General features: G+C 44.6%; 1 protein-coding gene across 1 annotated transcript in view; it reads left to right on the top strand.

The window, feature by feature from the left end:
- LOC144144990 (sodium- and chloride-dependent glycine transporter 1-like) overlaps positions 1 to 16545 on the top strand; it is a 47455-nt gene that overhangs the window by 28084 nt on the left and 2826 nt on the right. The window contains exons 11-14 of the mRNA XM_077676489.1: positions 1158 to 1258; positions 2365 to 2511; positions 4861 to 5037; positions 6719 to 6874. Coding sequence (XP_077532615.1) covers positions 1158 to 1258; positions 2365 to 2511; positions 4861 to 5037; positions 6719 to 6874 — 581 coding nt within the window. The remainder of the gene's footprint in view (positions 1 to 1157; positions 1259 to 2364; positions 2512 to 4860; positions 5038 to 6718; positions 6875 to 16545) is intronic.

The following is a 16545-nucleotide window of genomic DNA, read 5'->3' as shown; positions in this document are numbered from 1 at the left end:
TCCCAACTGAATGGGGCATCAATTAAAACACTTCAACCCGAACTGTTTTGCTCTTAGCGCCCTAGGACTTTTGAAATATGTAATTTTAGATCTGCCAGCCGTACGTGGCCTCCCTAAATGAATTCTCGCAAGCATGACAGTCCGCTCAAGCATGACAGTGACTGTACGTGAGGTAAAAAAAGGTATATAGCACCTTATCCCCCGATTAACCAACAATATTGGGCACTCTTTTCTATTTCTTAATACGGTTTTCGAATCACGCATTGAAAACGATGGAGTCGTTTGAACACTACGCTAGTGTCACGTTTTCACACTACTAGATTGCACCACGGGTCAAAATGTAGATAGTTTAGCGCCAAATAAAAATTATTTCCGCCTGTTTATTACGAAACTGCTTGCGGTTACCCCACTATACAAAACGGTGGCTTTCATATGTGCAGTCGACCCATGCACTCCACGAAAATGGGGTTGTTTGTCCCTTTAAGATTTTTGACGAGTCAAAACCGTTCAGGAAATATTCAGAAAATGGGCTATTAGAACTCTATGCGGCAGCCTGCCTGAATCGGCGCCCAGCGTCCTGCATCCTGTTGGCATCTGTCTAACTGATGGCAAGTAAGGACATGCAGCTGGTTAAAAAATCCCGGACCATCTCCACTAACGGGAAACTTGGGGAGGGGAGAAGCATGCAGTGTATAAGTGTATTCTTGGCGGCCTGGCGTTTTTGCCCACGGATATAAAACCGTTGGGGTGGGGAGGTAGAGGTACACAGCTTTGCCGTAAAAGTCTCGTGTATTTAAAGCACTAATCGCTCTAACGCGAAGCGTTGGAAAACGAGTGTCCCGGTGTGTTCTTTTAGAGCGCGTTTTGGCCCACGGAGATGAAACGTTCTAGCGCGGGGCGTTGAAAAACGAGTATCCTAGTGTTTTAGTACCGACGGAGACGACGGAGGCAGGAGTGGCTGACAGCCCGATCCCCTACGGGGCTTCGTCCCTGAAAGACCCTGCTTTTTCATGAAATGCCCAGATGTGTGTGCGCTCTGATTTTTATTCCAACTTAATCAATAACCACAGGCACATGATAGATGCATATTTCACACTTTCGGCTGGAAGCAGCAAGGAAGAAAAAGAAGGTTGCAATATTGCCTTTCCAATGCGCAGGTTCACGGAGGCTTGGCGTTGACTCCAAGCTAATGACTGGAGGGCAACCCGGCTTGTTCGTGACATTCTGCTGGACGTCAGCTATACCGATCACGTGCATTGTGAGTGTGAGCACATCACATGTCGTTTCGTAAGGGACGAATAACGAAAAGGTTAGGGCCCCTTATCTGTACTGCAACGGGCACTGTTAGAATAAAAAAAACATTTATTTATTTATTTATTTATTTATTTATTTATTTATTTATTTATTTATTTATTTATTTATTTATTTATTTATTTATTTGTTTGTTTGTTTGTTTGTTTATTTATTTATTTATTTTAAAGTTTTGCCTATTCGCATAGGATATGAAGGCACGTAATATATCTAATGATCAGAGTAGCTATGCTTCATCGTGTCTGCCAATCACTTTTAACCACCCGCTTTCCAGCGCGCGCAAATGTCGGTGCGTAGACATGATTTCACCTTTTTGGCGAGTCAGGCCAAGGACGGGCCTTTTTTTAAGTGGCATTTTATAGCGGTGTACATGTGGCGGCAATATTAGTATGTCGTAAAATGCTGACAAAATGAAGAACGTCTTGTTTAATCTAATGAAATATTATAACCACTCAACGTTCTTTGGAGGGTTGTTGAGATATTAAAAACAGAGAAATACGGTTTGTTGCAAAAGTTTCTGCTCTCAAGGCACCACTGTACGCTAGCAAGTCCAGTAGCATTGGCCACCAGCCCGATACAAAAATGATTATTTTAGCAACAATCGTGATTGTCACAAACCACACGGTGTCGTCACTGCCGCGATTTCGCTCTACACCGGTATTCACAATTATACAATGTCTTTACGGCTCAATTGTTGAGCACTATATTTGCTGTGGAAAATTCCTAGCGTAACCAGGTGGCCGTACACTAGAGCTTCCAGTGCACACTGGCAGCACCGGAAGGTTACAATTAGAACAGCGGAAATATTTGCAGTGTATTTCCCGAATGCTGTGAGACCGCTCCCAAACTAGACTTCGGTGACCACGGCCTCAGGAAAAGCCATATTTGCGGTACTTATGTCGTAGATTTCATGATGTCCCTCAACTTTTACGAGTTTTAAAAGGTTAAGCTGTCAGGGTTTCACGTCTTAGGTGTTGTATGTTCTTGCGGTACACTAAGTTTGGTTTCAGATAACTATGACGTGATTTGGGAGTAAGAGGCTTGATTCCGCAGGTCATCCTCTGGGCCAAGTTAATGCAGCAACCCATTCCCGAGAAACGCCACCCGTTCTGGTTGCACGTCCTGGTGATTTGGCTGGACGTTGTAGAGCTCAGCTTCATCCCAGTTTTCGCAATCGTCATCCTCTACTGGACAAAGCTGGTAAGAAGAGGGCACAGGTGTTCCTTCTTACGTGTGGTGGCAACGCCTACCTGAAATCTTCAAACAAGCACAGTACTGGCTCTAAAATATTGCCTCAGTTTTTTTATGAGAAATTTCCCCTCGTCTGCTTCTGAACGTAACTGTTCTGACAAATTTCTCAGTAGATATGTACAGAGAGATGAATTCATTGGGTAGACGGGAACCTTTTATGAGAAGAACAAATTTTCCGCACGCCTTAGTAACCTGTGGAACAGTCGCCAGGAGCGGGCACCAGCGCGATCTACCAAAGGTGTGTCTTAATTAAATAGTCTAAATACTAAACTGTAAATTGTGTGTTAAGGTTTTGTTAAATCAAAGAGGGGTTATATGTTCTTGGAGACTTGAATACCGGTGATAAACGATATCAGCCACGGGTAAAAAGAGCACTGCGTAACATTCGCAATCGGGCATTTCCCCAAAACTCCTTCACTTTCACAAATTAAGACGGCATGTCGAGCATGCAGTGTATAAGTGCATTCTTGGCGGCCTGGCGTTTTTGTGTTTGTCACTGATGTTTCTGACCACGTCACACGCGCCAGTTAAAAACTACACCACTGGTAAGATCCCAGTAGCAAACGCTCATGACTGCAGTAGATTTGAAAATACGCAATTATCTTTTTAAAAACCTATCTAAATAAAACACGAAGAAGCAGCCGTCAATACATTATGGGAGCCATCAAGAGTCTCTAATCGAATACCGTGGTGTTTAGTGCGCCGGAATTTATGTTAGACCTCAGTCCTGCCTTAAACATGCACTCAAATTACGAACATTGTCGATCTCGCTAGAACAATCGAAGTAAGTTATGCGGGGTGGTGGCCCCATGAACCAAGATGGCCGACTGAGGCTTTCCGCCAGGAAGAAGCGGTGCTCGTCCTTCCCCACAGGGCATGAGCCTTTTGTGGCTAGCCGCTGGAAACAAATCTTAGCCCACCGTTTAACTAAACATGCTTCGTGGTAGCACTAACCGCTGAAAAAATATGGAGCTCACCTTTATATGATAAAGTTTCGTACGATTTCAATCAAATGCTCACTAGACGGGTGATTCAGCGTTTCTGTTGCGTACTTGTTTAACGCCATGAAATTGAGGGGAGGGATGTGAGACTAGCTGGGTGTCTTTCGTAATGCCTAACAGCGGAACTTTCAATCAATGTGTAGTACTAGTATACCTGCACTGTGTCAGAGCGTGTACTATATACGCGTGCCAGGGGCCCAGTTCTCTAAAAATTCCCCGCATTTCCCCGAGGGGAAGAATGTGAAAGTGCGAATGCACGAGTTGAATTTGCGCGGTTCGGTAATGTTCGCAAAAGAGAGATCACACACACACACACACACACACAACTACAAAGAAAGAAAGATGCATTTATTCACAGACACATATTTGTGTTGTCGTTGTACTTGATTGCTAGAGCGGATCTCAGCTTTGAAATTTCGTGTCAGTACTCCTTTAAGCGGGTGCATTAGCCCTTCTCACGCCCGATTCCTGGCCAATCCCCCACGTGGGTATGTGCCATGTCAGCGGCCAGGCAGCGCGCGCCCATCTCCCCCCGTTGCCAAGGAAGACGAGGAGCGCGCGCACCCGCACCTGTTGCTATGTAGACGGACGGCGGTCACCGGAATTCAGGGTCGCTTATAAAGTGCATTCGCGCTTAAAAAGGGCCGTCGTTTTGCAACGACGCAGTCGCGCTATGCAAATGCATGTGTTCTTGGGTTGGGGGGCCCCTTTGAGGGCTGGAGGAAGGGCAGAAGCCCCTGAGGGGAGCACTGTAACAAGGGCGCAAAAGCGACATGCACTCCCTCCCGTCGTATTGCGCGTCGCTTTTCGCCCTTGTTACAGTGCTCCGCTCAGGGGCTTCTGCCCTTCCTCCAGCCCTTAAAGCGGCGCCCCAACCCAAGAACACATGCATTTGCATAGCGCGACTGCGTCGTTGCAAAACGACGGCCCTTTTTTAGAGAACTGGGCCCCAGCTGACAATTTGGAAAGTATTGGCGCATATCTAAGCTCCGCCTCTTCGCGTTTGAAATGCTTCCAATTTGTAACGACCGCACCAACTCAAAAGCACCCGCTATGGTTAGCGTTTGTCAAAAACAAATACAACGCAAGCGTAGAAGAAAAATATTTGATTCAGTGAGGAGGTGCATATCTTCCAATGATTTTAAGCCGTTTGAACGCTGGGGGGCTTGCATTCGTAATTCGTTTTAGTTTGTGCAGCGGTTCATTTAAAACGAACAAGCTTGAGATGCACTACTGATCAGGGCAGTATGTTTAAGGAATGCGGGCAATTAGAGTTTCCGTATTGACTGAAACGCAGAGCATGAGCGACAGCCTGGTGCCCCTGCCCACGTGGCAGCCCGTGAACTGGGAGCATTGTATGCAGTACCGGCAAACGATGACTGCTCAAGTACTCGACAGAAAGCGATCAGAGGCCGCGCTGAAGGCGAATGAGGGGGCTGCAGTGGCCGCCCCACCACAGCCACCTGCCAAGCAGGTAAGGAGCGTGATGTGGGTGCAGAAAGAGTAATCACGTGGTGCCTATTCTGACGCGACAGTGGGATTCCTAAACGATGGAACGGAAATCCTGTAACGTTGCTAGTGCATGCAATTGGGGTTGGCCACCTGCCACCTCATAGTGGGGCAACAACGTGATGCCTCAGTTGGAACCAGAATTAAAGTAAGCGTCGGGAAAGACTACTATAGCTATTTGCGGAGAACATCGGATAAGTCCTGTACGATGAAACTATATATATTTCTTATACTGGTGGAAGCATTTTACAATGACATGTTCAAACTGTGACATAGCCTAAACGCTGCCACGAGATAATAATCAGAATGAAATGTTAAAACATCTTTCACGATCTTATGATGAGGTAATATAAGCCGTCACGTGTCGCGAGCAAGGGTAGGGGGTGTTAATCTCCAAACAAAGCAGTATCCTACCAGAAGCTCGCTCAAGCCTTGTATCTTGCTTACTTTGACCAGCTTTGTTAATTTACGTCGACAATTTGGGACATCAAAATTTTTTTGTCGAGTCAATCAACAATTAATTTTTGTGTTTGTCATATCTCCCAATCCCGAAGAAATCTGCACAAATTGGTGGAATATATACTCCCACTTGTAGGTATTTACAAATAGCTACTGTTTTCTACTCTGCAAAAACCAGCCTCGCGTCAGGATATATGTTGTTCGTTTAGATAAAATTAGTTATCCTTCAAACGTTCTTGCGACACGTCTAGGCGAAGAGCAACAAAAAATATCAGTTAAGCTCCTTCCTGACAAAGCTATCTGGAACATGAATCGCGGAAATGAACCGTGCGCTGAACGAGATAGGACAGCATGCCAGTAAGGAAGCCCGTCATCTATGTTCTCGGAACCTTTATTCATTATTTATTTATCCGAGATCAAGTGATGGTACTTACATCCGCCAGCACCGATATTTTGAATACGCTTTGTGGCAAAGGCTAATCGATGTTTCTCGTGTTTTTTTTTTTTTTTTCAATATTGTTCATCTATTTTGCATAGAACACGTTGCAGGCTAACTATACATTGCAGCAGTACCAGCAAACTAAATCTCATGCATTTGAGCTACGTACCAGCCGTGTAGAGGGACATGGCGCGTTTTCTGCTACGACAGACATGCTACAAACTTAGTTCCGAGTTGTTCGCTCTCCCGGCAAGTGCGATTCATAAGCTTTCACTTGCGTGCATAAGACCTTTACGTTACAACCGAAGGTTCACATAGTCCGTTACCCCACAAAAGATCGCAAAAAGGGAAAACGCGCAGTGTGTTCTTTTTGAAGAACAGCTGTAAGAAAGAAGTGGACAAAGGTAGGGACACGGCGAGCGCTGCAGAGACGCAGAGCAGCGCTCTGGACGGCACTCGACCTGTCCCTCCCTTCGTCCACATCTCTTTTTTACGCTATTGTTTGCGCTATTTGCGCTCACCACTCTGTTGCAAGGTATTCTTTGCAATGTTTATCTTCGTCATTTTTTTTTATCCTTGACCATGGGACTTACCGGAGTTGTTGTCCCACTCATGACTCACTAGAGTGTGACGTGCCCGTAACATAAGGAACGATGATGAGCAACCGTAGAAAAGCGCGGGTATTTTTATTGGAAAGACTCTGCTCCTTCGGCATCATCCCATTGTTCTTTCACGTTATTATCCCCAGCTCTCACCAACGCACACAACGAGTGACGCTTTGGGCACCCACATTATCCTGTCTGTGGAAGCCGCCATCATTCCTACGAACAGTGACTGGCGGTACGACAGCTCGGCAGAGGACGACGGGCAACCGCCCGTGAAGTTTCGCTCTGCCCCGGGTGAGGTGAGCCACGCATCTGGTACAACATGCTGTCATATCATTTTCCATGATTCTTTCAAGTACGATAATTCCGTGAGTCCTAGACAGGTTTCCGGGTGTCACTGTTGTCGCCGCCCGCTACTACGCGACTTTGCAGAATGTACTGTACTGGAAACACTTTGTAGCGTGAGCTACATTGGCCGAGGTTGAGCAGTTTCGCGTGGCTCCTGCAGAGCCGTGCTGCGCATGGGCGAGGAGCAGTGCCGTCTCACGGCAACAGCTGGTGCGCCGGAACCGCCGCGACTGGATGGGATTGGATTGGATTGGACTGGATTGGATCTGATTGGATTGGATTGAAAATCGTTTTAGCAGAAGTAAGCATGATAATCAGGTAATGCTAGACAACCAGTAAACCTAAGAATAACCAGGCGAAACTTAGCTCACGCCACGTATATCTTCACATAGCCCAGCTAAGCCACTGCTAATTTTTTTCCAGACATCGAAGGTCAGGAGTAGCTTCCCATCTGCTTTTTCCCACCATTCCGGTTAAGTTCCTTCTCTGCAGTACTATTAAAGAGGTATATTCAACCTTCCCGCGGAACCCTACGTCGTCCTCACGATTACTACGATGATCGAATTTTTATTACCGTAAAGAATACTAATAACGAATGATTATAATGAGTACGCGTAGAAATGTACTTCTGTCATCATGCACGGTGATCCTTGTTTATAATGTCATATCACTGTCCTTCATTGCCTTTTTTTTCGCTAAGGATTTGTGCGGCGAAGCAACACCCGGGCTTTAAGACGCATCGTAGGAAAACGGAAGAATTTCGACCACCTGTGCTTCGTTAACGTGCACCGACATTTCATCACTCAGAGCCGTTTTTGCTTGCCGCCCCTTAAGAAAAACACCCTCCTCCGCCGGAATACAATCGGCGTATTCGTGCTCACAAGCACGACGCCTGGGCCATGGGGCCACCGCGTAGTATTACCATCGGGTGGGGCGGAATTATGACCCTATAAAACTCAAGAGAACATAAGAAATGACTCCTGCTCTCGCTACTCTGCCATCAATTAATCCGCCATTCTCAGTAATTTTAGTGGTGACGTTGTTAATAGAGTCGTTTCGTGATTCGTTTCCCCATGGGGGAGGAGGGAAATGAGTTCTGCTCTCGCTACTCTGCCATAAATTAATCCGCCATTCTCGGTAATTTTAGTGGTGGCGTTGTTAGTAGCGCCATAGTAGTGATACGAATCGCCACTGTAAGTGATGAATGAATGAATGAATTTATTGTCAAGAAAAAGGAAAGGAAAGACCACCAGCAGGCGTAAATTGTCACACCTAGGGGTGGACACCGGAACGCCTGCTGGTGTGGGGGTTGGGGCAGAGGATGACAGATTCATAGAGAGGAGAGACAGATGATAGAGGTGACATGTTTACAGAACACAAGAGAGAGAGGGGCATATTTACAAGTTAACACTCACTCCCACACCCACACAAAGTCTGGAGCAAGAGAAAAAAAAAAAAAGTTCGCTCAGTCTCGTAAAAGTTCACACAGTCACTGTGCCAGAGAGTCAAGTGCCAGGCGGAGCCCTGAGGCATCCAGGTAGCCGCCCAGCGCCTCGTGGACGCTGTCCCTCTCCCTGGTGTTGCCCGGCGGCCATAGTAGCTCGTCTAGCGGCCGAGCCCTTCCTCCCAGGGCTCGGCCGCTAGACTTTTCGGGATTCGTTTCCCCATGGGGGAGGAGGGAGGAGTCGGAATGATGATGATCGTGATAATTCGTCGTGAGGTGCAATCGTGGGGGTATAAAGAGGTAATGGTGCGTGAAATAGATAGTGATGCATTGAACTAGACAATCATGTGTTCCTTGCACTACGTCTCGATGCACCGTCAGGGTCCATAGTGTGAAAATCTGCTGCATCGTGCGATCACAATGTCACTACAATTCGAGACATAGTACCTGTTACACATTATTAATGAGTCCAATGTATCACTATCTATTTCCTACATAATCAACTACTTCAATCTGTATAATCTATAATTTATTACTATATTTATACATATATATATAAGCAGTAAAAGAAACTTCTCGAGAAGCCGGAAGAGATAGTTGAGAAAATGGTAGACGCATGATGAAAAACAAAAACAGTGGTTTACTGACGTTTCGACTGGAGGACCAGTCTTCATCTTGAGTACTTTTTAATTGTGCGTCTACCATTATATGGACTAACCTACTAACCTTTTGGCTGCTTCAGGAATTAATACTCTGTCAGAGCGAGGCAAGCTCGCCTAAAATTCCTATACCAGCTAATTCATAAGAGTTACAAGATAGATAGGCATAAAAAATTCTACAGAAATTTAGAGAATTATCTAGTAATGCGTAGCATTCTTATGCCCCTTGTCTTGAGTGTGAATTTTTTCCAGCCAAATTTTTTAGTTTGTCTAAATTCTGTGCCACCAATTATATCCATTTTCACTGTTATAACGATTACAAGTGGGACGTTCACGAAATCTGCCTTATTGTGGAAATGCAGGGCGTTACATGGTTCGTCTTTTTCCGTATTTTTTATTGTTCTTGTTCTTAGAACTAGTGCTTAATAATTGATATTTACCAATTACCTCATTTACGCTAATATAACTATCATAGGTAAAAATTCTGCAAACTCTGCAGTATTGTGGAAATGCAGGTCGTTATACGATGTTCTCTTTTCCGTATTTGTTTTTATATTTTTTTTAGAATTTTGTCCGACCAATTATATCCATTTACGTTATTATAACGATTACATTTGGAACTTTTGCGAAATCTGCATTATTATGGAAATGAAGTGTGTTACATGGTTCGCCACTTTCCGTAATTATTTTACATTCTTATTATTTTTTTTCTAGTTTTCGAAATTTTGTCCGACCGATAATCTCCACTCACGCTATTATAACGATTACAGGTCAAACTTTCGCGAAATCTGAATTATTGTGGAAATGCTACGCGTTATACGCTTTGCCATTTTCCTTAATTTTTAATATTTCTTATTTTTTAGTTCTCCAAAATTTCGTCCGACCAGTTATCTCCATCTGCGTTATTACAACGATTACATTTGAAACTTTCGCGAAATATACATTATTGTGGAAATACAGGCGTTACACGGTTCGCCATTTTCCCTAATTGTTTTATATTTTTCTTATTTTTTAGTTTTTCAAACTTTCGTTCAACCATTGATCTCCATTTAGACTATTATAACCATTATAGTTGAACTTTCGCGAAATCTGGAATATTGTGGAAATGCCATGCGTTATACGTTTTGCCATTTTCGTAATTTTGTAATGTTTTTGTTATTTTTTGATTTTTGGAAATTTTTTCCGACCAATTATCTCTATTTACGTTATCATAACGATTACAGGTGGAACTTTTCGAAAATCTTCACTCTTCTAGAAATCCAGGGCGTTACACGTTTCGCCATTTTTTTGTATTTTTTATATGTTCCTTAATGTCTAGTTTTTCAAAATTTCGTGCTACCGGTTTACTCCATGTACGCCATTGTAACGATTAGAGCTTGAACTTCCGCGATATCTGCGTTTTTGCGAAAATGCATGGTGTGGCACGGTCCTGGCTGGAGAAGGGGGGGGGGGTGTATTCGGCAAAGAATGCTACGCATTAATACATATCTTTTTCTGAGACCCGCCCTACGCGTTACAAACACGACCGCATCATATCCGAATATTCCTAGCTGTAGTAAAGACACGTTTCTGTACTCGTTTTTCTTTACGTTGTAATACAAGAGTAGAATAAACTGGATTCGATGATAACATGCACTTACTTCAGCCAAATGCTAGATTTTTCAATACAGGAATAAAATTCATCGTCACGCGAATCGAACATGGAATACGTGTAGCCTTTTTAGGTCTCAGATCTGTTCGTTTCTTGTGTATTTTTTGTTGCTGTAGCTTTGTAGTAGTACTATTCTTACCTGTTTGATCTGCTGGTTTCCTTGCTTTATATTTATTCACTTTTCCTCTTACTGCAGCTTGCAATATACGCGTGTGTATGTGCAAATGTGTATAATTACTTGTGCCTATGCGCGCATATGTTCTTTTTTTCCTCGTGAAGGAAGCCTACTTGCCCACACGCTCCTTTGAATGCACATGATGTACGCCCACCTGCTATGTTCTCGAATGAGTGTAGCAGTAATGTAAATAAATAAATAAATAAATAAATAAATAAATAAATAAATAAATAAATAAATAAATAAATAAATAAATAAATAAATAAATAAATAAATAAATAAATAAATAAATAAATAAATAAATAAATAAATAAATAAATAAATAAATAAATAAATAAATAAATAAATAAATAAATAAATAAATAAATAAATAAATAAATAAATAAATAAATAAATAAATAAATAAATAAATAAATAAATAAATGTCATTACATATAAATATGCGGTGCCTTTTTGGGGCGAGAGGTGCACCTCAAAGCTGGGTTTTTATTCACAGCAAAAACTGCTCGTAGTGTCCCGCTTGCCACATAGGTGAATTAAGTAACGAATCTTTTGTGCATGCTCCTGCATCGGCTGCCCATGTTACCTGTCGGCATTCTTCAGAGATTGGTCCTTGCTACCCAACGGGGAGACCTTGCGCGACTGTATCACCTCTTCTCAATCTTAAATTCTTCAAGAAGAGAGTCAGTGTATTCAGTATCTATAACAGCTGATAGCAAAGTACCGCGGGCAAATATTACTGCTACACGTCCATGAGATGACTTGGTAACTTCCTCAAAAGATTTATTCTATTGCAGTTTTGCCGTTGTTTAAGCACCCCTGTCACGTCGTTTGAGGGATTTCGGGGCTGGTTTTCAGCAGTTCCAGCAATAAAGGCTCTGGATAGCAACTTCGGAAAAGATCGCAACAAAAGCATACAAGCAATTGGAAGGCTTGTCTAGTGCGGACTGCAAGTAACGCAGTGCCGCTCTGTGATGGCGTTAACCGCAACTTTCGCAGTGGTTCTGGGAACTAAGGAAAGAGCAGCAGCGTTTATCGGCAGTGTTGAAGGGTTCGTGAAGAGTTCCTCCTAAGCGCAGTGTTATAACTTATTCAAATACTTTTTCATTGCTACCTTCCTTCAGTGGAGAATGTCGTGCGGCAAATTTTTAGGTGTGTACAAGCTTGTAATCGCACTTCTCACGATTTTTCCCGCGTGTTCGGCTGATTCTGTCGTCACACATAACCAATAATGGCGGGCATGGCCTCACTCAAGTTGTCCATACGAAACTGCACCATGGGAGAAGAGCACCACTGCTGAGTACGCGGTTAGTCGGACCAGCGCTTTGTGTACCCAGTTTATGGTTATTTTGTTCATGTGTACGCCCTTTAAAACGGCATAACTGTTAGAACAGTGACCTAATAGGTCCTTTTTTAGTAAGTGGCATTATCCGGCATTATCTACTGCATCAAAAATTGCTCAGAAGTACCAACAAATGGAATCATTTAGCTTTCCGCAAAACTAAAATAAAATGTGCAGACTTCATTAAAAACAGCCCTCCGGGAGCACGTATTACTTGTTCTTTCCTATGAAGAGCCGAACACCAAGAAACAAGTGCTCTTAAACCATGTCTGGCTATTCAACTCTGACGCTACCTCGTCCTCGCTTTTTGTCACGAGAATCAGAGGGAAAGCATGGCGCCAATTTTGCAAAGATGCAAAGACACACCGGGTTTTTCAAATCGGGTTATCGTCCACATGTTATTTAGTAAACGCTGCTTCTGTACATTGTAAAACGTTTCGCGTTAAAAAATCCAAATCGTTCCTTGTAAATTTATGATCCTAATAGTACCAGCTATCTTTGCCGCACCGTGATTAATTAACCGCAGCCACGATTTGCGACTGCGGGTAACTATTAGAACATAACTCCTCTAACCCATTAACTCCGCTAACATGAGAGTACTTTATGCACCTGAATTAGAGCAAAGCTTTAATGTTCTCGCTTATGACGTCTGTAACGCGAAAACGGGTTAAGTCAAAGAAGAAACCGGCGTCTATCCGATTCCTCCATTTCGACATGGTCGAAGCGGTTTGAATTTGGAGACGGGTGCATGGACGTGCAAATTAGACAGAAAAATGCTGCACTCCACCGTGTAAAGACGACGATGATTCGTCAGAAGAAAGCTTCGCATTTAAACATCGCCGTCGTTAGACGGAGGAGTGCCTGATATTTTTTTTTTTAACCACCTGGATGAAAATTCGCATGACTATACTGGCAGCGTTTACTGTTTTCAATTTAACTTGTCGTTGAAAATATGTTAGAAAACTTATTCTTCGCTCGAATTTCATTGTATTTAGAAAGGTGTGCTTGCCTGCAGGTAGTGCCGGAGTCCGGCACAATCGCAAAGTCCCATGGCCTAAGCAGCTTGCTACGCTCAGCCGAAGCGGAGACAGCCGCGCCTAATAACCCGCCACCGGCGCTGTTACCAAAACGAACATCAGCGACGGAACTGACTCCGCCGCGGGACGCCAACCGTTTACTCGCGGCAGGAACGACTCCAAGGAAGGCATCGACTGCCTGCGGAACACCAGCTTTGATACCCAAGAAAAGTTCAAGTTTCAGCAGTGGCTGTGCCAGCGTCGCTGATTTGCCAGGAAGAAACACCGGAATGGGAGGATCGCCTCTCAGCTGGGCGTCGCCTGTATCTCCCGTAACACCACCGCACATTTCGACACACGGGGCTCTCCTGCCGCGAGATTTAGAAGCCGAGGAAGTTGCCTTTGGCACGCAATACACGTTGTGGGACCACCCAATCGACTCGGGGATTCGGCGGCCCCCCTTCGAGCAGCAGTCACCACTAAACGCGACACCTGAACTAAATCTACAAGCATGCGACGAGCTGTCACACGTGGTGGCGCGATCTACGGAGTCATTGCTGATGTGCTACGGAAAGATTCCCGCCAAGAAAGGGCGAAGCCCTTCAACGGCTTCGCAACGACGTGACGAAAAGTGCCCAACAATTGCACCAGGGGGTCCCGTTTTGCCCAGGGACACGGTACGGACACCACGGAGTTCCTCACAAACGCCGTCATCGGCGCGATCGAGCACGTCTGTGTCAAGTGATCCTGGTGTTGCATTGAAATCATCTTTACCGCAAGGCTTCGCGGTTGCCGGGGAAATCCAATCGAGCTCCACTTCACCCGATCCACGTCACCAAGCCCAGCGTCCAAGCAAGAAATCACGTTCCGGGAGGCCTAAGGATGACGCCCTGCCGAGAAAGAAGGCTCGGAGTAAGGATGGCCAGCTCGCTATCTCGCCAAAAGGTCACCGATCCGACCGGCCAAAAAGAAAGGACAGGAAAGGGGGTGCGACCGAAGTGCCGGATGGCAGTACTCCAGCTGCGGCTTCGTCCGGATCGTCATCCAGCGTGGCCTCGCAGGAAAGGAAGGTCAAGGCCGGAGCCGCCACGCCAGTTCCTAAGGTATCAGGGAAAAGAGGCCATTCTAAAGAGAAGCTGAGCTCCACTGCACAGGACTCCTCTTCGGCAACGCCCCTTCGAAAGGGAACCGGTAGCGTCGCTTCCGGTTCAGGTTCCACCGCATCTGCTTCACCTGCGAAGCGCAAGAGCAAAAAATCACGGCGAGAAACGGCTCCGCAGGAGAAGGCGAACTTTCCCGGGAAATCCGAGCAGGGGGCATCTGAGAAGGGCAAAACCAAGCACGGAATACGAGACGCCAAAGCGGTGAGGTTGCAGACAAGTTCACAGCTGTGGTGCAGTTTGTGACAAGGTAGAATTAGGCGTCGTCACACGGATTGACCCGTATAGGCAGATATTTTGAGACAGCACCATCCCAAAACTTAATCGCAATTGTTCTGGTCGCTGGGTTTGCATGAAGTTGACTTAGTTCGTAGCTTCGCTTACAGTTGGCTGTCAGGCGGGTTTTCGCATTTAATTAGTAATAGCAGTGAGAAGAAAACAACTAAGATACGGTGATTATTTCGATATTTTCTTAAGGCAAGCAAAATTTTTCAGTTTTCGAAGAACCAAATTACAAGTTTTGTTGTTCGAACTGAAGTCGCGCTTTTTTAAATACAACTGAATACCCTGCTATTCGTACCTCGTCGATCGCTGCAAGCCTTGAATGGAAGCGATTGGGCACAGTGCAACGACAAATAACACGGCATGTAAGACCGCGACTAAACCGCCCCTGAGAACATGTACTGTCAAAGCAAGAGAAATCACACTGTAGAGAGACACGCATCGAGCCATGTGACGCAGCTTCGAAGTTCGCTGCTGTTTTTACTTTGCACTAAAACAAACTCCGAAAAGCCGATAATGGCGTACATGTATTAAATTGGTTCTTTAAGATATGCTTCACAAATGGCAGATTGATTGATTGATTGATTGATTGATTGATTGATTGATTGATTGATTGATTGATTGATTGATTAATTAATTGATTTAATAATTGATTGATTGATTGATTGATTGATTGATTGATTGATTGATTGATTGATTGATTGATTGATTGATTGATTGATTGATTGATTGATTGATTGATTGATTGATTGATTGATTGATTGATTGTTGGGTTTAACGCGCCGACGCAACGCAGCCGATGAGGCGCGCCCTAGTGGAGGGCTCCAGATTAATTTTGACCACCTGGGGATCTTTATCGTGCGCCGAAATCTCGTACGCACTGGCGTTTTTGCTTTCTGCCTCCATCAGAAAAGCGGCCGCTGCGGCCGGGAATCGAACCCGCGTCCTCGGGCGCAGCAGCATAACACCTTAGCCACTGAGCCACCACGACGAGTTACAAATTGCCATTGTCATGTCAACCGTAAAAGCTCCAATATCAAGTGTCGTCCTAAGGAAACTTTTAATGTGCTATTTATATGCCTCTTTCGGCACTGCCGACATGACGAGAAACCCATCACTCGCGCTGAAGTTGCACTGATTGCAACAATGGTGGTGTGAAATTGTTTCACACCACCATTGAAGACTGAGAGCGGGATATACTTGATCAAAGCTAACGAAGGCGAAACCCAAGCTCTCCACGCTCAAACAGTTTTCAGAACGTGTCTCTCGCCCTCCTCCTTTGGTGAACCGTCCCTCCGCCCATTGAATGGGATTGACACCACTGACGCGCATCAAACTGCTGCTTTTTTCTACTGTTAAATATTACGCGAGTTTAATGTGCCGAAGCAACACATTTGGCTATAAGGTCATAGTAGCCTTCTTCGGATTCACTGCAACCTCCCGAAGATCTTTGCTATGCGCAGAAATTTCGGCAGACAAGCTTTTAGTTTTTCGTTTGTATAAGAAAAACAACCGCCTAGGCTGGTATAACCCCTGCGTCGTTTGGCAGAGCAGCACAAAACTTGTTATCGTGTTGTATTCATTATTTCATTTTGGCCGTACAGCGGAGTAATACCCGCGAGGGAAAGAAAAATGGGGTGTAACCTTCTAACCAGGGTTTTGCCCCGCTTGGGTAACAGGAGCAACAGTCTTAGAGCGCAAACAACACAAATTACAAAATGCCTTGATAAATATGAAGGGCTGGGAGGAAAAACGCTTGCCAGTGGTTCGTAAAGCCATTTTACAGTTCTGCATTTTAAATACTGGCAATGCCAATCGATTCACAGAAGAAAAAGGAGAATCCAACTTGCCAATTTGGCGAAAAGTAAACTGTTCCTCTATCCATACACCACA

This window comes from Haemaphysalis longicornis, unplaced genomic scaffold, assembly GCF_048455015.1.
Source record: "Haemaphysalis longicornis isolate Haplotype H1 unplaced genomic scaffold, Haemaphysalis longicornis Haplotype H1 scaffold_7, whole genome shotgun sequence".
Lineage (NCBI taxonomy): Eukaryota > Metazoa > Arthropoda > Arachnida > Ixodida > Ixodidae > Haemaphysalis > Haemaphysalis longicornis.
This window is presented reverse-complemented; position numbering and strand designations above follow the sequence as displayed.